The 23,487-nt window shown below is 36.3% G+C and overlaps 1 protein-coding gene across 1 annotated transcript in view; it reads right to left on the bottom strand.

Moving 5' to 3' along the window:
- Positions 1-7,626: 7,626 nt before the first annotated feature.
- Coa8 (Cytochrome c oxidase assembly factor 8) overlaps positions 7,627-23,487 on the bottom strand; it is a 48,393-nt gene continuing 32,532 nt past the window's right edge. Inside the window, exon 4 of the mRNA XM_090399384.1 lies at positions 7,627-7,855. Within this exon, the coding sequence (XP_090255510.1) occupies positions 7,759-7,855 (97 nt within the window). The 3' untranslated portion in view covers positions 7,627-7,758. The remainder of the gene's footprint in view (positions 7,856-23,487) is intronic.

Here is a 23,487-nt window from a genome sequence, read left to right as displayed (position 1 = left end):
TTCACAGTCTGTCTTTTTATTGTTGATTTCCATACCAAACTGATTACAGCAGTTATTCAGCTGGGTCAGGGAATCATACAGACTTGTATAGGATTTATTTAGGAGTATAACATCATCTGCATAACATAAATGGCTGAGATTAACATCTCCAATTTTGATATTATGTTTAATGCCACTTTCCTTCATAATGTGATCCACACAGATGAACAGTGGAGATAATGTGCACCCTTGGCCTCGCAACTGATTAAACATCAAACCATCTTCCTGTACCTTCTTCAATGCTAATTGCTGACTTATAATTCAAATATGTACTATGGTATTGCTTCATGTATTGTTCAACTTACATCATATATAATTGTAGCATTTTGAACATTTTACATTCCTCATAATGTAAAACAGTAATACATCTCCTAAGAGCTGCATTTTACATAATGAGAAAATATTAAGGATAGTGACGGAGCTTGCTCCACCTTTGTAATGAGTTGCCCTAGTGTTGTACTATCCGCCTGGACTCGCCGATAATTCTTCGGCATGAAACTCTTAGATTTCGATCTCCGAGTTTTGTATCCGGCTTCAAAATAATGAGGGATTTATTATCCCCTTAACTTAATTTACGCTGCCGGAAAAATAGCCTCTTGGCTCTTTATCATAGTAATAATTAAATACAGATTCTTGTTATAGTCCCATGATTTCTCAACTATTTGACTTAAAGTAGATATCTGATGCTGACAACCTCTATTTTCCATAAACCCAGCTTGTTCTCCATCTTTTCCTTCAATATTTTCTAAACTTTTCTCAAGTATATTTGCGTGAATCTTACCATTAACACTCTATAGGGAAATTCCTCTGTAATTCTCGCATTTTTTATTTCCCCTTTTATAGATTGGTACTCATTATGAATGCTCTCCACCAATCATGTGCAATTTAACCCTCTGACCAGGCCTTTGAATTATTCAGTGTAGCCACTATAAAACTTTTATACCTCTATGTACGAGCATTTCAGGTTAAATATCGTCTACTCTAGTTGCCTTTCATATTTCAGGTTTCTGATGGCTTATTTCTACCTCAAGTAGTGAAGTAGAAATGCAGTCTTATGAAAATTGAACATAAAGATATTCCTGATGTCTGGAGTAATTACTTTGAAAGTATTCTACCAGAATGCTGTCACTTCTTTCAGTAATCTTTCAAAGTAATCATTCCTCATATTCCTGAAGTTAAAGATATTCCAAAAGAATATCTTTAACTTCAGTTTTCATGTTGGCTGTATCATCTATGATTCCTTTTACACTGCTCTTTTATCCATTTCTAAGCTTTTTTTCAATTATTATTATGTTAAAGATGCCAAACTATTTTAAACCTGGTTTTACTCCATTTCCCAAGTAAGCAAACAGACAAATAAGTTTGCGCCTGCACGTAGTGCAACTCATGGTAAAGGTGGAATAAGCTCTGATCACTATTCTTAACATTTACCCTTAATGCAAAGCCCATCTCCTTGAGGAGATGTATGATGCTATGCATTAAAGGCAAGGGGCCACTACCCAGACCGGTTTCGACCTTTACTGAGGTCTCATCAGTGGGAGCCAGGCTTAGAAATACCAAGGTTAAGTAATACAGAGCTTATAAGTATTTTACCAAAACAAGTTACCATAAGGTGCTTTGACCTTCTTAAATAAAAATCTCAGGATGAGAGATGTATGTAGAAAGTTTTTTACCTTGGGTATAAAATATGTTCAAGATGCCAAGCTATTTTAAACCTGGTTTTACTCCATTTCCCAAGTAAGCAAACAGACAAATAAATCAAGTTTACGCCTGCACGTAGTGCAAGTGTAGGTGACCCGCAAAGTAGTGCAAGTCTAGGCAACTCGTAAAGGTGGAATAAGCTCTGATCACTATTCTTAATATTTACCCTTAATGCAAAGCCCATCTCCTTGAGGAGATGGGCTTTGCACTAGCTCCTGGGTGGTGCAAAATGGCCTGGCTCCCACTGATGCGACTGAAATAAAGGTTGAAACCGGTCTGGGTAGTGGCATCTTGCCTTTAATGCATAGCATCATACATCTCCTCAAGGAGATGGGCTTTGCATTAAGGGTAAATATTAAGAATAGTGATCAGAGCTTATTCCACCTTTACCACGAGTTGCCTAGACTTGCACTATTTTGTGGGTCACCTAGACTTGCACTATGTGCAGGTGCAAACTTGACTTATTGTCTGTTTGCTTACTTGGGAAATGGAGTAAAACCAGGTTTAAAATAGCTTGGCATCTTTAACATATATTATACCCAAGCAGTGGCGGTCCATACTAAGCCTGCGACACTGGAGCACTCCCAAGGAAAAAAAATGAAAAAATTAAATTTTGTTTTTGTTTATAAATAATAACTATGCTTACAACATTATATAAATGCAGTACAATATGTTAAAAGTTACAGTTTATGTTTTGACATTGATTGAATAGTTAATAATTGGAATTGTTCGATTAACGCTTTAGATTACGAAACAAATGCACTGCAATCTAACGCCGATATTCATTTGCTCGTCATTGCACTTTACGTCATTCCCAACTGTAACTGCTCAAACGGCAGTGTATTTTTAGTAAGCTTACGCGCCTTATTTCTGTGAGATATGAAACATTTATTATTGGTGCGTGCCTGGTGAACTATTTTTTGTAAATCTTATTTTATTTTGTTAAAATAACCTATAATTATTTATTTATTATAGATACAAGGCTGAATTATTACGAGTGTCGCTGTTGAAAATATGAAAAGAATATTTTTTCAATTATCATTACACGAAACAAATGCACTGCAATCTAACGCTGATATTCATTTGTTGTCATTGCATGTTACGTCATTAGATACACTGCCACTTGGGCAGTGTATCTAATGTATCTTATGTCTGCGCTCGTTATTTCTGTGAGATATGGAACGTTTATTATTGGCGTGTGTTCATGGTGAACTATTTTTTTGTAAATCTTATTTTATTTTGTTAAAATAACATAATTATTTATTATAGATACAAGGCTTAATTATGATGAGTGTCACTATTGAAAATATGAAAAGAATTATATTTTTTCAATTATCGTTACACGAAACAAATGCACTGTGATCTAACGCCGATATTCGTTTGCACTTGTCATTGCTATTGATACGAAACTTTTATTATTTGGTGTTTGTTCGTGGTGAGGATGAAATATTTTTAAAGCAATTTTTAATATGTAAATTTATTTATTAATAAATTCGTTACTGATTAGGAGAAAAAACTGCTTTTGTATATGCAGCACCCCCACTTAAAATTTTCACCGGCCGCCACTGTACCCAAGGTAAAAAACTTTCTATATTATTATATTATTACATGACACCTCCAGGGAGTCCAAGGACTCATCATGGGAGGGCACTCTACTTTGCTAAATACATCTCACCCTCTTCACTACTACTTAATTCTACTACAACACTACTACCATGAATGCAATCTACTGCCCATCACCAACAATTTTTTTTTGTCAGTAAATTGTGTGTTCTTAGGCTGATTTGTCTGTACGCAGGTTGAAAGATTCAAGTTTCTGGGGGGGGGGACCCTGCTACCTGCAGAATATTTTGCCACCTTCTTGATTCTGTTTTTATCAAAGTCTTCCCATGACTTTTATTTAGCTAGTTTTACACATTGCTTTGCTTTCTTACATTTTCCTTTATAATTCTGGTAAGTTACCATTCCTTATGCTCTCACCATTACCATTCTCAATACCATTCATTCAGCTTTCACATGCTGACTTACTTACCAGGAACTTCTGATATGCTTTTTTTCTTCTTTTCCTTGACTGTCTCCAACTTCTTGAGTCCGCATCTAATCCCACCATGGAGTTAACATTTTTTTTTATTCTTGCAGACAACCTCCTCACATACCTCTGGCAGAATGAATCAAAATGTTTTCTTCAGGAGAGTCTGCTACTGAATCTCCAAGGTTTTTCTTTAGTTTTCAAATGCTTTTTTTTTCCTAAATAAAACTGGTATATCTAGGTCTACAATTCACTTCTGAAAGCTGCTCAATTTAATTTCTTTTTTAAACTTTCTTATGCACTTTTCTTTTCAATATGATATTCAATTTTATCCTATCCCAAAACTAAATGGAGATTGCTTCCATCAAAGGCATGTTATGTCCCTGATTTGCACATATCAATATTCAAATAAAATCGAAGTTCCAACAGACTAGCTACTGTGTGCAATAGTGCCCTGCATTACATGTTGTTCTACTGACATCCATCCACTTAGAGTATATTTTAGCCATGTATTGATTAATAAAGCCACTTCTTCATTCTCAATATACTCCTCAATCCAGATGATGTGATCAAGTTTAAATTTAAGCCTTTGTTGCAGTTAAGTCTGACATAATTTTAAAAAATATAATAAAATAAAATAATAAAAAAAGATGGTTCAGTCGCATCTAATTTTATATACGCCAGGATATCTATACCAAAGGTGGGTGGGGAATTTTTCATGCAAATACACTGCTCTGGTGTATGTAAGATTAGATATGACTCTAGCATTTCATACTTTCATCTCATTAGTCAGTCACAAAATACGTGAAAAAAAAAAAAGAGCACTACAGTAACATTCAATGGTAAAAATCAAGTTAGTCAATCTATAAAATCTGCTGAGACAAATGTGTATGAAAAATATGGAAATGCTGGAAGATAGCAGATCAAAGAGTAAATAAAGTAATTAGAAGTTTTCTAATAAAAGAACCTTTCAGTGTTTAAGTGGTTCAAAGGGTTAAGCATTCATGTAACAATTTCTACCAAAAATTAAAGCAGTTTTACATAACAGTAACATTATGTCGATATTCAAAAAAGTATTTTCTTTTTGAATAGATAATCAAATTTTAATTTGGTTATCTATGCAGATTTTAATTTTAATTCATCATAGTAAACTAAATTTACTAACAAATCATGCTGAAATCAGGATACAAAGAAAATTATGATAAATATAATAAAAGAAAATCACAGGAAAGAGAATAAAGGAAATGGTGGGAAACTGTACATTGAAAACAGAACACAAAAATTGTTAGGAACCATACATAAGGTACACAAAATAACAACACAATAATAGGGGACATAATATCATACCACCCAGATGTGATACCAAGGCTGAAGTATGGTATACGCAAGTGAAAAAACTTTCGACATTACTCTATCCAGAGTATTTTAGTAATAAGGTGTGACCTTTTGGCTACTTGTATATGGAAATATGACTTCTGCATTACTTTCAACCTTGGTATCACCCCTAGGTCTGGCTCCCACTGATGAGACCTCAGTAAAGGTTGAAACCAGTCTCGGTAGTGGGCCTTCCCATAATGCATAGTATTATACATGTCCATAATGATATGTGCATTGCATTATGGGATACGAAGACAATTGATGTAAAGTCATTAGCCTCTATATACAAGTGGCCAGTCGTGAAGTGACTTTGCACTCAAAATTTGTTTGCTTACACCTGGATGAAACCGAGAATATAATTTCTTGGCATCTTTAATTTATAGTATAACCAAATGATAAAACTTTGAACATCTAATGCTGCTTGCCTGAATGCTTCATGAACTCTGTAAATATGTGCAGACTTAAAAATGTAGGTTCTTATCGTGCAACATTTCTGTAATTTACAGTTCTAAGTATCAATTTATGCCAACTGTATCACTAAGTCTCTGTCCAATCCGGAAGCTGACTAATACAAACTAATATTCATTACTTCTGTTCCCTTTGTAATTGGAAGTGGCTAAGTGCACTGAATGCTAAAATTTTCAGGTTATTTTTAATGGTACAAACTTCACATATCTAGTTTATTATGAAGATTTCAGGTAAATGACATTGATTTAAGTCAATGTAACATTTCAAAATTTAAACATTTATTTTATTTTTATAATTTCATATACTCTTCTAGTTCTTTCCTTTTTCTCACATTACTATATGCATTTGTACTTTTTTTCATGTTTTTTTTTGTGTGTTTTATGTATGTTCCAACAATTCACTGTTGTCAATGTAGATTTCCCACCATTTCATTTGTTTTCAGTGATTTCTTTTTTTTTTTTTTTTTTATTGCTTGCAAAGAATTTGCAAGCAATAAAAAATTCTTTGCATATTTCAAATCATTTCATCAGTTATATTTTTCACAATTTCTTTTGTATTATTTTCTATGATTTCTTGCGATTTATTTTGTTAATTTTCTGGCAATTTCCTTTTTTCCGTTTGCTTCTAAATCTGTTTCTTGTGGTTTCTTTTGTTATATTTTTAAGATTTCTTGTTTTCTTTTCACAATTTCTTTTATTCTGTTTCCCATGATTTCTTTTGATACCCTAAATTTAATAACGAACTACGCTTCTGATCCTAGGGATTCAATATAACAATCAGCAACTGCAAAATATTACATTAAATATGTAATGAAAATCAATTAAGTGATCTATGGATTTTTTCCCTACAGTAACTTTTAAAAAAAAATGCTCATGTTTCCTGTTATTTGTGAGAAAATTTTCATTTCAGATGTTATTATATTCATATATGATGTGCTCCACATCAGGTGTATTTTCACATGTAAAGATAAGGATGTCATTTTGCCTCTTTACAAGACCTTGATAAGACCTCACTTGGACAAAAGTGCATAGGTCTGGTCTCCTGGTTTCCATAATGATTCTGATACAGTGGAGAGAGAGAGTGCAAAGGAGAGTGTTAAATATGATATCAGGATTGCAAAAATACTGATTATGAAGACAGATTGAGAATTTGTAGATTGCAAACACTAGCAAACAGGAAAAAAATGGGTGATATGATTGAGACTTACAAACTTCTGAAAGGGGTCATACAGGATTTCAGTTGATGGAATTTTTCATTTTATGGAGGTGGGGAAAGAACAAGAGGGCATCCTTGGAAGCTGAGAATGAATGATGCTAAGAAGGGTGCGAGGACTAGATTTTGTTTCTCATAGGGTAGCGATTGAAATTATTATTATTGACACCTGCAGGGAGCTCAAGTACTCATCATGGGAGACCACTCTACTTCGCTAAATACATCTCACTCTCTCCACTATCACTTAATTCTCCTACCATCATCACAAACAGCATTTTCTGTCTGTAAATTGCAGTGTTCTAAAGGTCAATTTGTCTGTACACAGGATGAAAAACCCAAGTTTCCAGGAGGGAAAAACCCTGCTACCTCCATATGAGACCGGTTAACTCACCTTCAATTGAAAAAGCCCATATAAGGATTCCCCTCATGATGATGAGAATCGTACCTATCTTTTCCAATCAAAAGGTGCAATGTTCTATTGTTCTTCCAATTACGCTATAGAGGTTGTCTGTTGTGTGTTCGAGCAGCATGAATGAATTCAAGAATGAATTCATTCATTCATGTCATTCATTCATCAATGAATGACAGCTGGTGTGTGTGTGTGTGTGTGGCCTCCCTCGATTTCTCTCTTAATAATAATAATAATATATTTTTGAAGAATACAAGAATAGTCAGCATGAAAAAAAACAGAGCAATATAAATGGGACCCCACAGATCACAAACCAAAATTTACCGAATTGTATACTTTATGTGATAGTGTAAAATATCAAAGAACTAAAAAAGTAAATATATATTTTTTTTTATTTAACTAAAGAATCGAAGTAAATTTCCCCTAAAACAGTAAAACATTTCAACAACTATAACTTAGATATCCGAAAGGTTTTATTCAAAAAATTCTCTAAAAGGTATACTATAAACAAATCAGCTTGATGTCAGCTTGATGCAGAGCTTCTCCACCAAAATTGTAGTCGTGAAAAATATGCTTTTAAAGCAAGCCACAGCAAAATGATATTTTGTTGATACCATTTCCTAGCAAAAAGAAAAAAATTTTGTCATCCAAAAGCATAAAATAATTCTAGAAATTTCTAAACTACATTAAAATAATAACAATACTTATATAGAAAGACATGGAAATAGGACATAATTTTAGAGAATTATTAAAGACAGTAAAGTAAAAAAGCATGAAAAAATGTATGTTATCAAAGTAGGAATACCTAGAATATGTAGGAAGAAAAGTTTGAAGCACATGGATGCAGAGGTTAAATTCAGCAGGGGCTCTCTGGAGCCCGGCCATAGAACTTTTTTATGTACTGGACCTGGAACATTTTTCTGTTTTGTGACTTTTCTCCCTTTATGGTAATTAAGCCTAACGTGAAATAGACAGCAATGGCAGGTTATTAAGATGTGCATATGATTGGTGCAGTATTAACAAAAGATCGCGAACAGAAAGATAAAAGCATAGCCAACAATTGAGTTGAAATGCTAACTCTCTTCAACCGAATTCCGTATGTGAAACTGCCATAACAACATTCACTAGATATATATATTTCTTAGTTTTAACACGTTCGGTTGAATTTTAGTGCTGCTTTGGGGCAAGCGAACTCACACACACACATCTAATTATCATTAATAACAATAGTTTTTAGTTAGATACTGTGTTTGCCGGTGCAACATATGGTTTTGCTTGAGACTATGCTGTATAGATGTCTATGCTGTATATTAGTGTCATTTTTTTCCCAGTTGTCTCTAATTGCACTATTTGTTGAAAAATATATTACACAGACAGCTCATACCTTATTCATTGACAAAATAAAAGTACTTGTTTTTCTTGCCTCGTGCAGTATAGTGGCTGTTGGGGAGGGCGTGTTGTTTACCACTGCAAGCGAGTTACTATCGCCTGATGTGAACGCATTTAAGCTCTGTTTCATGTGTGAGGTATATGCGAAACTTTTTCATTTCTTTTTTCGAAAAGTAAAATCAGGGGTGTGAGTTATATGCGAGGGCAAGTTATATTCGACTATGGATAAGTACACTGGTATCTTCTTTAAATGGAAAAATAGCTCGGATGACAGTGATAATACAAAAAAGGTTTGTAATGACAGTTCGTGTGTATTTTCTGAAGAGAAAGAGGTCTGTAACAAATCCCCAAAACACAGAATTCCCATCATTTGCAATGCGATAATATTAATACGATGAACAAAAGGAAAGGTTTGCTGACTTGCTGGTCATTCAACCAGTGAATCGCATTCAAAGGTAAATACAATTGGTTATTTTGTAGGAACATTTTTCTGTTTTGCAGTTTTTCTTCCTTTACAGTAATTATGCCTACATTATTGTATTATTATTTAACAATTGTTTACAGTTTTAAATGTGTATATATAAAGTCAATATCAACAGTCGCCTGATTACGAATGCATGACGAAAGGGACGGGAAGGTTTGGAGCTTCCCTGGACAGCACTCAAAGGTAAATACAATTGGTTATTTTGCATAGGGCCCAGGAACTTATTCATTTAGAATTTAACCACTGCATGGATCTGAAGGAAGAAGAAAGCTGTTCGCTGGAGATAGTCTGCATTTGAAGCTGTACAGGTTGACATTGAGAGAAAAAGTGTGTATACCTAAAGGCAAGGTGATGAATATTAGACAATGGGACTGTGAGTATACAATCTGAGATAATTAAATTTCCAGAATGCACATGTAAAAACTATATTAACTTACCTGTATACTAATAACTACTATCACTTTTGAAATAATCTCATAGACAGCTATTGCAACATGTGCAAGGTCAGTTTCATGATGGATGATCCACTTGTTCAGCCAAAGTTTTCTTATTATGAGCAGCTTCACTTAACCTTGCCAGAATTTCTAAATAACAACATTGGTTCACTTGTTTAATGATTTGAAGTGAACTATGCCCTTACAATCAAATAATAATAAAAAAAGCATTGTCTTGATCTGTGAATGTGACATAGAGCATGCTTTGGCATTTTGTTTTCAAATTTTTATCACCAGTAATAATACTATCACAAATAGCGAAATGTGAAGAAAGATCAGAACATACATCAAGTTACCAATGCTTTTGATCTTCACTCAAAATATGTGGAACCATCTTTGCAGAATGTTTTCTCATGCCCAAATCATCTATTAAAATCTTCCTCACTATTTCTTTGTCTAAATTTAATTCTTCTTCTTCCCTTAACCATAACTTAATCATCTGTTAGATGGTGCTAATTGCCACAATCTTTCTACATTTTCAACGAGTAGTTTGTGGTTGCCCAGTTTTTTCTTTGTCATCTCTCGTGTCTTCCCAGCACTATTTCAACCTCCTATGGTACTCAAACTGACCTCATCACCATAAACCACTCCTAACATGTCTAAAGTTTTACTTGTGCTTTTGTCTAACTTTGCACAAAATTTAATGTTAATGTGCTGTTCTAAATTCTATTCACTCATTTTTTTGATAAAAAAGCAACAAACACATGTACAAACCTACCACAGCTTGTCAACTATGTACTTACCAACATGTTTGGTTACCTTATGGTTACCTCTATGACTGCTATAGTCCATATACAAGTCTTTGATCAATTTTAATCAATTATGTTGGGACTTCTTGACTATCAGGAATTTAGTTACTCATCTCTTTCATTAAAAGAATAAAAAAAAATCCACATAATTATGTTTTCAGAAATTTTTCTGCATATAATTAGAGCTCTTGATGTATGCATTCAAACATGGCTAAACAATAAACAGTTTTAGTGACCATTTACTTTTCAAGACATGAAAAATGCACAGCCTGTAAAATGAAACTGCTTGTTTATAAGAGTTGAGTGTTCATCAATATGCCAGTCATCTGAAGAACTGTACTGTATGTTAAAATGTTATATTCCTTTCCCTTGATTTTGAGAAAGTTTAATTTAACATTAAAAATAAATTTCTTTTTAATGTTAAATGAATTTTGTTAGAGTTTTTATCTATTAATGTTTCATTCATAAATGATTAATAATCAATATTCCATATTTACATATGCCTGCAAAATTTTATGCAAGTTTCTGAATGCACTATAATACATTTAAAATCAGTATGCTGCTTGCAAATTCATTATTTTATATCATTCATTTAACAATGGTTAAAATATAATAATTTAAACTCTTCAATTAAATGAATTTACTTTTCTATCTGATGTTTACTTAAATTATTCTTCTAAGAATCATTAAAAAACATACTGCATGTAGAATACAAATCTATATAAGTTTATAATCTATATATATAATCTATACAAATCTATATCAATGTTTTCCATTACTATGGAAATGTTTATTAATCAGTGTGCACTGTTTTTATAAATGTGATTTATTTAGATGAAGTGTTTATCTAAATTCTGAATTAATTATTAAGCTTAAAATAGACTGAAATAAGCATTAATGAAATAAAATATATTTTATGTGAAATCATTCACAAAAGGTTGTTAACCTTTAGTAGCACTAAGTGAACGATGGGTTAAATAAAGAAATCCTACTCTAGAGACAAAACTGGGAAGTTTCCCCATCCACTTCATGCCTCCAGTAAGTAGGATAGTACATTTATACCAAATAATGAAATTCATCTAATCAATGTAAAGTACAAGTGTTCACTACTTTTGAAGAAATTCCAAATTTCTTCAAAATTTGGGATTCAAAGAAAAATATACTTTGGATATATGATGCTATGTTATTATTATTAACACCAGACCTCAATAATGTCAAATTACTCATCGCAGGAGGCAAACACTGTTACACACAAAGCCCATCAAGCTGTGCTTTAAACTCATTCAATGTACCCGCATTCACCATAATGTGAGGCAAAGCATTCCACTCTCCATGCATAGGACTTACTCCTTATGTCCCTGCTCACATCCTCCTTATACAACTTCCAGGTAAGTTCCCCTGTTCTACTGCTTTCCCCATTCTACAAAAAAATTTCTTCCACATTAACCTGGTAACAACCCTTTATCAACTTAAATGTCTCATTCATATCTCCTCTCTTCCTCCTATTCACAAGGCTTTGCAAACAGAATTTCCTGAATCTGTCCTCATATCACACATCCCAAAGACCAGTTACAACCTTAGTCTTCCAACATATTCTCATCACCATGAAAACCAGGAGACCAAATCTATGTGCAATAATCCAGAACCTTTTTATTTCTACAAGTTAAGGTCCTCCACATCATTTCCATAATCTGATGTGGTTGTTACAACTTATGCAATGTGACCTCTAAACATCAGATCCTTGTCCACCACCACTTCAAGGTCTCTTATCTCATCAACTTCCTCCAAAATTTCTCCACCAAGTGTACACTTTGCATCCCGTTTTTGCATGCCAAATTTCAGAACCTTACACTAGGTAACACTGAATCGACAGTTCCATACTGTTGCCAGCTCATACAGTCTATTCATGTCCTCATGTAAGGCCACATCTGCTTGATTCCTCATTACTCTCCCCAGTTTTGTATCTCTGCAAACAGTTGTAATCAATAGTTAAACATAACCCAATATAATTAATATACAAATTAAATAGCAATAGACTCAAAACTGATTCTTCTGGCACAACACTAATGAAATTCCTCTTTCGAGATAGTGCCCCCCCCCCATACACAACTTGCTGATACCTATCCGATAGCCATTCACCTATCCAATTCACTAATTTATCATCCAATTCCATCTGCTTCAGTTTAGTAACAAACCTGTGGTGTGACAATCTATCAACAGCTTTTGCAAAATCTAAGTATATCGCTGTTATTTAAGAGATACTTGTGCCATATGAGTTTCTTCACTTAACACGAAAAAGCACAAGGGATAAGTAATACTATTTACTTAAGGCCATATATTTCAGCCTGAACCTGAATATTACAGGCCATCATCATTGGCAACAATAGTTAATTATAAAACAGAAAGCAAACAATGCACGATTTGAAAAAGTAAGACCCGTGTGATGTTACACATAAAACAATGCAATGGTATAACTGAGGAAATATTGCAATATTGATCATTCATTAGCTCTTTAAAAAAAATTATTGATGTGTAGTTAAAATAAGACTTTCCCATACCTTAGATATAGAGTGGCAGTAATTCCAATTTAAGTTCAGACAATGAAGTAAAGCCGCATGTTTCAGACAATAGGATGTCGTGATCTGTATCTATTCCATGCTGGGCCAAGCCAGATATTTCAGATTTATTGTTGCTGGAGTTCTTGTATTCTCTTTGACACAGAGAGTCCAGTTTCTCCAAAGTAAGGACAACGACAGTCACAAGGCACTTGGTAGACACTAGGAAGAGCTAGTGGAGACAAGTTATCTTTTGAAGATGAAAACCATGCTGATAATTTGTTGATAGAAAAGTGGCCACTAAATGGTATTTCTTAAGAATTTTTGAAATGCATTCCAAGATACCAGAAAAGTATGGGATTGGATGACGTACTGTTTCATTGTTATTTGACTAGGATTCTAGGAATTAAAAAGCTGTTGTGTGGCCCTTTATGAGAAGCCACTGAGTTCCATATATCCTTTGATGTTTAAGAGCTCCTGCTGTAATAGTTCAGGTGCAGAACAAACAGCATGAGCACATCACAATAAAGTTTTTATAATTCCAATTCTTCTGTGATGGATAGTGAGCTGATTGCTGTTGAATGTAGCATCCATTGAAAGTAGGCTTTCGATAAATGGAATTTATCGAAAACCTACTTACTTCCATTCCATTTCGATAATGGAATGGAAGTAAGTAGGCTTTCGATAAATGGAGGTGAATAAAGGATATTCTATCCTTTATTCACCTGATGGTGAATAAAGGATAGAATATCTTAAAAGGACAATTTGTTGTTTTTTACTATTTCCATAGTAAATTTAATTTGTGGATGTAGGATGTTTATATTCGATTTAAAAGTAGGCAATGTGTCTTCATTATGGGGCCAGAAAGCACAAACATTTCTACATGACAAACCCAAAATGAAGGCTAAGGGTATATTGACAAGGAAAGGATGTCTTCTAAATGTTGTAAATAAAAGTCAGTAAGTGTGTGGAGGAGAGCAGACTTCCCATTGCAGTTCCTTCAACTTGATTGTAAACTTTATTCTGACAAATAAATATCCCAAGTGCATAACAAAGTCAAATAGTTTAAATATATCCTGTGGAAATGCTTCTGAAATTAGATGTAGTGTATCCTCAAGAGGAATATTTGTCAAGAGAGGTGCTATATGAAAGCTAACCATATCAGTGGGTTCTAGGAAAACGTTTTTTACTTCATCTAGAAAATTGGAAGAAGTTTTAATAAATGAGCGGAAGTTACCAATCTGAGCTTCCAATAGGTATGCTAAAAGGATACCTTACTTAGATTTCTTCTTCAACATTGAAGAAAACTTATTCACTGTATCTAGTGAGGATGCTAATAAATGGAAATTTCAATCCTGAAATCCAAGCTTTCACCTACAAACATCACTTTAGGTGAAATGAAAGCATTACAAATCATTAAGATGCAACAGTCATCTCTTTATTACTAAGTCTGACAAGAGGAACTCTACTGTTGTTATGGATTCTGCTAATTATAAAAGAAACGTCATTCTTTTATTATGGGGGTCGATCAAGGTACAAGAATTGGATTCCAATCCCACAAACAGAAACTGAACTTTTACTAAACAAAGTTGTAAGCCTCAATGGAGATATTACAGAAAAAACTTAGAAGTTATTTTGCTAGAACCTCAAAGTTTTATGGTTTACCCAAGATACACAAGAAAGACATTCCTCTTTGTCCAATTGTTGACTGCATAAATTCACTTACTTATCGAACAGTCAAATTTTTAGCACACCAGCTATTGAAACTCAGATTGGCAAATCCGCTCATTTATTAAAAATTCTTCCGATTTTCTAGATAAAGTAACAAATGTTTCCCTACAACTCACGGATATGATGGTTAGCTTTAATATAGAATCTCTCTTCACAAATATTCCTCTTGAGGATACACTACATCTACTTTCAGAAGCATTTCCACAGGATAGAGTGCAACTATTTGACTTTGTTATGCATTGTGGATATTTCATTTGTCAGAATAAAGTTTACAGTCAAGTTGAAGAAACTACAATAGGAAGTCCACTCTCCTCTGCACTTCCTAACTTTTATTTAGAACATTTAGAACACATCCTTTTCTCGTCATACGCCCTCAGCCTTCATTTGGGTTTGTTATATGGATGAATTTTTTGCTATCTGGTCCCACAACAAAGACACATTACCAATTTTTTTTTTTTTATCGAATATAAACAACCTACATCTATGAATTAAATTATTATTATTATGTGACACCTCCAGAGAATCCAATGACTCATCACGGGAGGACACTCTACTTCGCTAAATACATCTCACTCTTTCCACTAGTAAATTCTCCTACTATGATACTAATGCCATCTACTGCCCATCATCACAAACAACAGTATATTTTGTCTGTTAACTGTGTGTTGTTGAGGCTGATTTGTCTGTATATGCAGGATAAAAAACCCGTGTTTCCAGGAGAAAAAACCCTGCTAACTCCGCATGAGATCGGCTACCTCACCTTCAATTGAAAAAGCCCATATAAAGATTCCTCTTGTCATGACGAGAATTAAACTCAGGTCTTTTCCAATTGAAAGTCGCAATGTTCCGCTGTTCTTTCAATTGCACTATGGAGGTAATTAATTCACCATCAGGTGAATTAATTACTTCCATTTATCAAAATGCCTACTTTCACTGGATGCTACATTCAACAGCAATCAGCTCACTATCCATCACAGAGGAATTGGAATTATAAAAACTTTATTGCAATGTGCTCATGCTGTTCAGGTGTGGAACAAACTATTACAGGAGGAGCTCTTAAACAATCAAAGGATATATGAAACTCAGTGGCGTCTCAGAAAGGACCATGCAACAGCTTTTTAATTCCTATAATCCTAGCTCAAATAACAAACAGTAAGTCAAGTTCCAATTCCTTACATTTCTAGTGTCTCAGAACCCATTTCCAGGATTCTTAAGAAATATAATTTAGTGGCTACTTTTCTTCCTATCAACAAATTATCAGAATAGTTTCCATCTTCAAAAGATAAATGGTCTCCACTAGCTCTCCCTGGAGTTTACCAAGTTCCTTGTGACTGTCGTTCTTATTTTAGACAAACTGGACGCTTTGTGCTAAAGGGAATACAAAAACACCAGTCTTACATTAGCAACAGTAAATCTGAAAAATCTGGCTTGGCATAGCACAGCACAGAACAGATACAAACACAACATCCTATGGTCTGAAAATTGCTTACTTCATTGGTGTCGGTATAAATTTTAATGTTTGTTTAAAGAAAGTGCTGAGACTTTACTTTGCCATCTGAACTTAAATCAAAACTACCACCTCTCTCTATATAAGATATGGGAAAGTCTTATTTTAATCGAACATTGATAATTTTTAAGAGCTAATGAATGATCAATATTGCAACATTTTTTTCAGTTTTATTTTATTCATGTCGGGTTCCTTGACTGCCCCTTAGGACTGGTTGAGTCCTCCTAATATATCCTATGACTGTAACCTGTGTGTTCACAGGGCCAGTTTGCCTGCTTGCAGGATGAAAAACCCCATATAATCTGGAGAGAAAAAACCCTGCTGTCCATGCTCAAGATCAGCTAACTTGGCTATGGCTGAGAAAGATCCTTAAGCTCCTCATGTCGTTGACGGGAATCGAACCTAGGACACTCCTTCCCCAGACATATGGTTGTGAAGCGCATAGCCACTAGGCTAACCACACGGACATTTTCTCAGTTATACCATTGCAATGTTTTATATATTATTATTACGGGCGACTCCAGGGAGTCCTTAGACTCATCGAGGGAGGCCCTAAACATCATGTCCACACAACTATATGACATTCTCACAGTATCTATCATACCTTGCCTTGAACTCACTCACCGTCATAGCACCCAAAACAGACTCTGGCAGCTTATTCCACTCATTTACCACTCTAAAAGTAAAGAACCCAGCTCTAACACCCCTGCTAACCACACTCTGGCCCAGCTTTCATAGGTGTCCCGTAGTTCTCCCACCACCAGTCCTCATCTCAAAAATATCCTCTGAATTAATCCTATAGAAACTGTTTAGCAATTTGAATGTCTCAATCATATCTCCCCTCTTCCGCCTATCAACCAATTTCTGCAACCCACAAATCTTCAACCTGTTCTCATATGGTTATTCCATAGACCTGCTATCATCTTAGTCACTCGCCTCTGGATCGTCTCCACCTCCTCCCCATCAAGAAGGAACCTAGGTGACCAAATCTGGGCACAGCAGTCGAGATGAGGTCTTATCAATAACTTGCTTGTCTCTGCTCGTCAAGGTATTTTTCAACAACCAAGTGAGTCGATGAGCTGATTTAGCTACTTTTGCAATGTGCCCCTAGACTTCATCTCCCTATCCACCAACACTCCCAAATCCCTGGCCTCATCAATCTCCTGGAGTACAGTTCCACCAATGTGGTCTGCTGCTAATTTTTTCACCCCAAAATGTATAACCTTACATTTTGTCACATTAAATTGACATCCATTCTCCTTAGCCAAAAACTCCAATCTATTCAAGTCATCCTGCAAGATTCTGACATCTTCTGCATTCACTATCGCCCTACCCAACTTTGCATCATCAGCGAACAAATGAACTGTTCCTCTTAGATCCTTCCCTATATCGTTAATGAACAGATTAAACAGCGGTGGTCCAAGAACAGAACCCTGCAGCACACCACACCACTAGTCAAATATATATTATCACACGGGTCCTAACTTTTTCAAATCATCCATTGTTCGCATTCCATTTTGTAATTAACTCTTGTGGCCACTGATGACGATGGCCTGTAGTATTCGGGCTGAAATATATGACCTTAAGTAAAATGTATTACTTATCTCTGTTTTTTGTGTTAATTCAAGAAAAGTAGACCACTGTATATGTATCTCCCTTGTCCAAAACATTTGTTACCTTGTTATAGTATATAAGCAAGTTTGTAAAACATGACCTACCTTTAACAAACCCATGCTGACAAGCACAAAGAATACCACTGTTATCAACCCACTTTTGTATTCTATATCTCATCAACTTCTCCAATACCTTAATCACAACTCCAGATATGATATATATATCGACCTATAATTTGTTGCCTTAGCTTATCACCACCTTTGTGAAGTGAAACAATTTGGCCTCCCAATCCTATGGGATTTGTGCTGTTGTAAGACTCTTGTTAAACACATAGGCCAAGGCTGATGCTAACTTCTTAAAACATTCCCTTAAGACACATGGTGATATGTCATCAAGTCCTATGGTCTTATTGACATGTAGATTACTTATCTCCCTCTCTCTATACCTGAGCTTCTGTTTTCACACTGAAGATGAACTGCTCAATGAACACCTCGACTATGTTCTCTGCAGCAGTCACCAATCTCCCACTTTCATCCATTAAGTGCATCTTATCATAATCATTCTTCCTTCTACTTACTACATATCAAAAAATCTCAGAAGGGTTTTTCTTGGCCAGATTTGCTAATTTCATACTCATACTGCATCCTTATTGTCCTTAACAACTGAGTCACTCTCCTGGCCTGTCTTTATACTCTTTATGCAACTGATTGTTACCATTATTCATCTTTTGCTCCTCCAAAGTGCCTTCCTCTTTCAGGCTTCATGCTTAATCCCCTCATTCATCCATTTCACACCTACCTTATTTAGTCTTTTGACCTTCGGAATACATTCACACATTTATGTTATGTATTTCTTTGTCAGTTCCAAAGCAGCATTTATTTCCTTACCACTCAATTTTTCATTCCATGCTATAGCTCCAACCTGTCTTGTAAGCTTGTCACCAGCCTTGCACTCCCACACATATCCTTTCCTCACAAGTCTTCATATGGCTAGCCACAACCCAGGCAATCACTTCATGATCACTCTCACCAACTGGAGGAAAGTAAAAACCACTCTCAAAATTATATCCTCTGATGAAATTATCAGATCTAAAACTCTCGATCCTCATGTGCCCTCCTTTACATACTGCCTGAGATAGTTGTCTCTCAAGAACTCGAGAAATTCATTTTCATTCTTCCCAAATGCTATCTCTTCATTTCACTCTATGCCGCCATAATTAAAATCTTTCCTTCTTCACTAACCACAGTTGCTTATACATTTCCACCATCACCATCCTCCACATTCTCTGGCTTATAGCAACATCCAACTATTCCTATCAACCTCCACCTCACACCACACTGCCTCTAAACCATTGCCACTATTTCCCTCTTTCATGTCTACCTTATTACTATTACTATTATTACGGGCAACTCCAGGGAGTCATTAGACTCATCGAGGGAGGCCCCAAATCATATTCATCACAACTATTCAACATTCATACAGTATCTATCATACCTCGCCTTAAACTCATTCACTGTCACAGCATCCACCACAGACTCAGGGAGCGCATTCCACTCATTCACCACTCTAAAAGTAAAGAACCCAGCTCTAACACCTTTACTAACCACACTTTTGCCCAGTTTCCATGGATGTCCCCTAGTCCTCCCACAACCAGCCCTGTTCTCAAAAATATCTTCTGAACTAATTTTATAGAAACCCTTCAGTAATTTGAATGTCTCAATCATATCTCCCCTCCTCTGCCTATCAACCAATTTTTGCAACCCACAAATCCTCAACCTGTTCTCATATGGTTCATTCCACAGACCTGCTATCAACTTGGTCACTCGCCTCTGGATCCTCTCCACCTCCTCCCCATCAAGAAGAAACCTAAGTGACCAAATCTGAGCACAGTAGTCGAGATGGGGTCTTATCAAGGCGCGATACAGAGGAACAATAACCTGCTTGTCTCTGCTTGTCAACGTATTCTTCAGCAACCAAGTGATTTGATGAGCTGATTTGGCCACTTTTGCAATGTGTCCCCTAAATTTCAATTCCTTATCCACCAACACTCCTAAATCTCGTGCCTCATCAATTTCCTGGAGCACGGTTCCACCAATGCAGTAAACTGCCGCCAATCTTTTCACCCCAAAATGCATTATCAGATCTATTTTTCATTCCATGCTATAGCTCCAACCTGTCTTGTAAGCTTGTCACCAGCCTTGCACTCCCACACATATCCTTTCCTCACACAAGTCTTCATATGGCTAGCCACAACTGGGTTGTGGCTAGCCACAACGACATAACCTTACATTTTGCCACATTAAATTGACATCCATTCTCCTTAGCCCAGACCTCCAATCTATCCAAATCATCCTGCAAAATTTTGACGTCATCTGCATTCACTATTGCCCTACCCAACTTCGCATCATCTGCAAACAAATGAACTGTTCCTCTCAGATCCTTTCCTATATCATTTATGAACAAATTAAACAGCAGCGGTCCAAGAAGAGATCCTTGTGGCACACCACTAGTCACAGGCCGTCTTGTGGACTCTACTCCTGAGTAAACCACTCTCTGATATCTCTCCGTCAACCACCCTCCTATCCATCTCACCAACCCTATGTCCATTCCCATATGCTGCAATTTACTGATTAGAATTCCATGTGGTATCCTGTCAAAGGCCTTAGCAAGGTCCAGTAGAATCACTGTAAACCCATTACCCTTATCCAGTTCAGCCATCACTGTGTTATAATACGTGAGCAAGTTACTGAGGCATGACCTACCCTTCACAAAACCATGCTGTCCCCGATACAGTATCCCATTTTCTTCTATCCAATCTTGTATTTTCCTCTTGACTATTTTCTCTAAGATCTTGATAATGATTCCTGTTATGTTGACTGGTCGGTAATTTTCAACAGCAGCCTTGGAACCACCTTTGTGCAGTGCAACTATTTTCCCCTCTTTCCACCCCCTTGGGACTGACCCAGTCCTGAGGCTCAAATTAAACAAAATGGTCAAGGGCACTGACAATTCTTTGGCCGCATCACGTACGACACGAGCTGGTATACCATCCAATCCCACAGATGTATTGACTTTGAGGTTCTGTAATAGACTAGTTACCTCTACTTCATTCATCACAATTCCAGTATAAGCTGTTGGTTCTTCCATTCCTGCAAAGTCACCACCTGGATGATATACTCTTTCAAAGTGCTCGCTCAGTAATTCCACAATATCGACTGATTCGGTTACCTCCCTACCCTCAGCATTTTTTAAGATCATTCTACCATGAGCATTTTTCCTTTTACTTGCAACATATTGAAAAAACTGTTTGGGATTCTCTTTAGCCTGCGTGGCCAATTTCCTTTCGTAATCTGCTTTTGCTTTTCTTACCACCCTTGTTACCATCCTGGCCTGAGCTTTATACTGTTCCTGAGCCTGATGGTCACCCTTCTCCTTAAATTCCCTCCACAATTGTTTCTTTTTTTGCAGCTCAAGCTTAATAGTGTTATTCATCCATTTAACCCCTACTTGATTTATTATTCGGACTCTTGGTATACAGTCAACCATTGCCTCCTGCAAACAGTTCTTAACCACCTCCCATGCACTATCAACATCCAGCCCTTGCAGTTTTACATGCCATGGCATTGAGCCAAGCACACACCTAAGCTTGTCATATTTACCAGCCCGGTAATTCCACACGTACCCTGTCTTAATTGTAAATTCGACTCCTTTAGCCACCTCCCAAGTCATGACCTCATGGTCACTCTCACCAATTGGTGGCAACATGGTTATGTTCGTTACAGCCACATTCTCAGTTGCAATTACTAGGTCCAGCACTCTCTGCCCCCTGGTATTTTCCAATACATGTTGCCGTAGATAGTTGTCCCTTAATAACCGCATAAAATCCAATTCCTTCCTCCCATGTGCCCTTTCCTCTTTCCAGTCAATGTTACCATAATTGAAATCACGCATAATAATTACCCTCCGTCCACTCATTTCTTCTATTTGCTTATGCATAGTATCCCCACCATCCACTCCATCACCTGGTCTATAGCAACACCCAATTGTATATTTTGTTCTGCTAGATTCTATCTCACACCAAACAGCCTCAAATGTGCTTTTTTCCCCATTCTGCAGTTCAACTTCTATACTCCTTGGCTGCAACTCATCAGCTATCATCAATAACACTCCTCCCCCCTTTTTCTTCACCCTGTCACTCCTGAATACGCTATACCCGTCGCATTCAATCCCACTAGCTTTATCATCTTCTGTCAGCCATGTTTCACTAATACCGACAACCTGTGGCCTGGAAGTGCCAACCATGGCCAAAAACTCTTCCTTCTTGTTCCTAATACTCCTGGCATTAGTGTACATGAATCGCAGAAGCCCATTTGTCCCATCCCTACTTTGATGCCTTATGCTAACTATCCCATTCTGATTTGTTGTCCGTCGTACTCGCTCGGGCATAATATACTCATTAATACATTTAACTGCCCCCCTAAAGTCTGCATATCTACTCCCCCCCCCCTATTAATAAATTTAGTTTCCCTGAGTCTGTACATCCACTTCCACATCATTCATCAACACTCTTTCAAGTCTCCGTACACCAACTCCATTCAAATGTAACCCATCCATCTTATATAAGTCCTTTCGCCCATCAAACTCATTCCACACATCCACAAATTCCACACCACTCTCCATGCATAACCCACGCATAATGTCATTGGCAATTATGGCCTTCCTTCTAAACACTTCGCTGTCATACCGCGGTAAGATACTCACCATCCTAACTCTCTCACTCTTCTCTTTTGCTTCCTCAAACAACTCCCTCACATCCTCTATCATTTCCATTTTGTCCTCTTTCAAATCATTCGTTCCTGCCACGATTATCATCTCTTTCACCCTCTGTTTTTGCAGTCAAATAGATTCGCTGACATCCTTTATGTTCGCACCCGGCTGGTACGACTTCGTTAAACTCTCAATTATTACGCCTCTTAATAGCGAATCCCCATACAGCACTCGCTCCGTCATTTTATTGACGTTTACGAACATTCTATTATTTGCCGTCACAGACTTCCGCCGGTTATTTGTCGGTACGTTCAACACATTTTTCCACACGCTCCAGTTGTCTTTTAGCTCTGTGTATCGCACCATTCAAACGGGCAATTTTGCTACTCGCATTTATCTAACCATTTTCATTATCGATCAAATCATCCATTCTTTCTGTGTTTCTACCTTCATTTACACTTTCAGCGACGCTCTCACACCTATCTGGCACTACCACGCAATTCTCTAGCACACCGCCATTTTCTACATTCTGACTATCGTTAACGATATCACTCTCGACACACGAAACACGCTTGAAGTCCTCATTCTCTTTACACTTTCTACACATATTAACTCCACTATCACTTTCTAACCAGACTCCCACTGCTCTTCGCAAGGCATACATGTCACAGACAGCACATTGCATAAATTCGTTTACATCAAAACTCTTAAACAAACATGGCGACCTGGCCGCCATTTTTTTCTTTATCGGTGCCATGTGTACGCTATCTTTTCTTAAAAATAATAATTAAAATAACAGAAAACATGCAAAAATTGCACAGACACACCAAGAAACAAAAAGCAAACAATACTACTTAAAATTCTAGTAAAATATCTAATGTTAACACAAAATACTACTAATCTTTTCAGGAGCTCTCGACAAGCCGACGATCTAATCAGTGCGACACCAAGCGGCCTTATCA

The sequence above is a fragment of the Typopeltis vanoorti genome, chromosome 10, assembly GCF_054136105.1.
Source record: "Typopeltis vanoorti isolate ZY-2024b chromosome 10, IOZ_Tvanoo_1.0, whole genome shotgun sequence".
Classification (NCBI taxonomy): Eukaryota; Metazoa; Arthropoda; class Arachnida; order Uropygi; family Thelyphonidae; genus Typopeltis; species Typopeltis vanoorti.
Note: the sequence above shows the minus strand (reverse complement) of the source record. Positions and strands in the feature narration are given on the sequence as shown.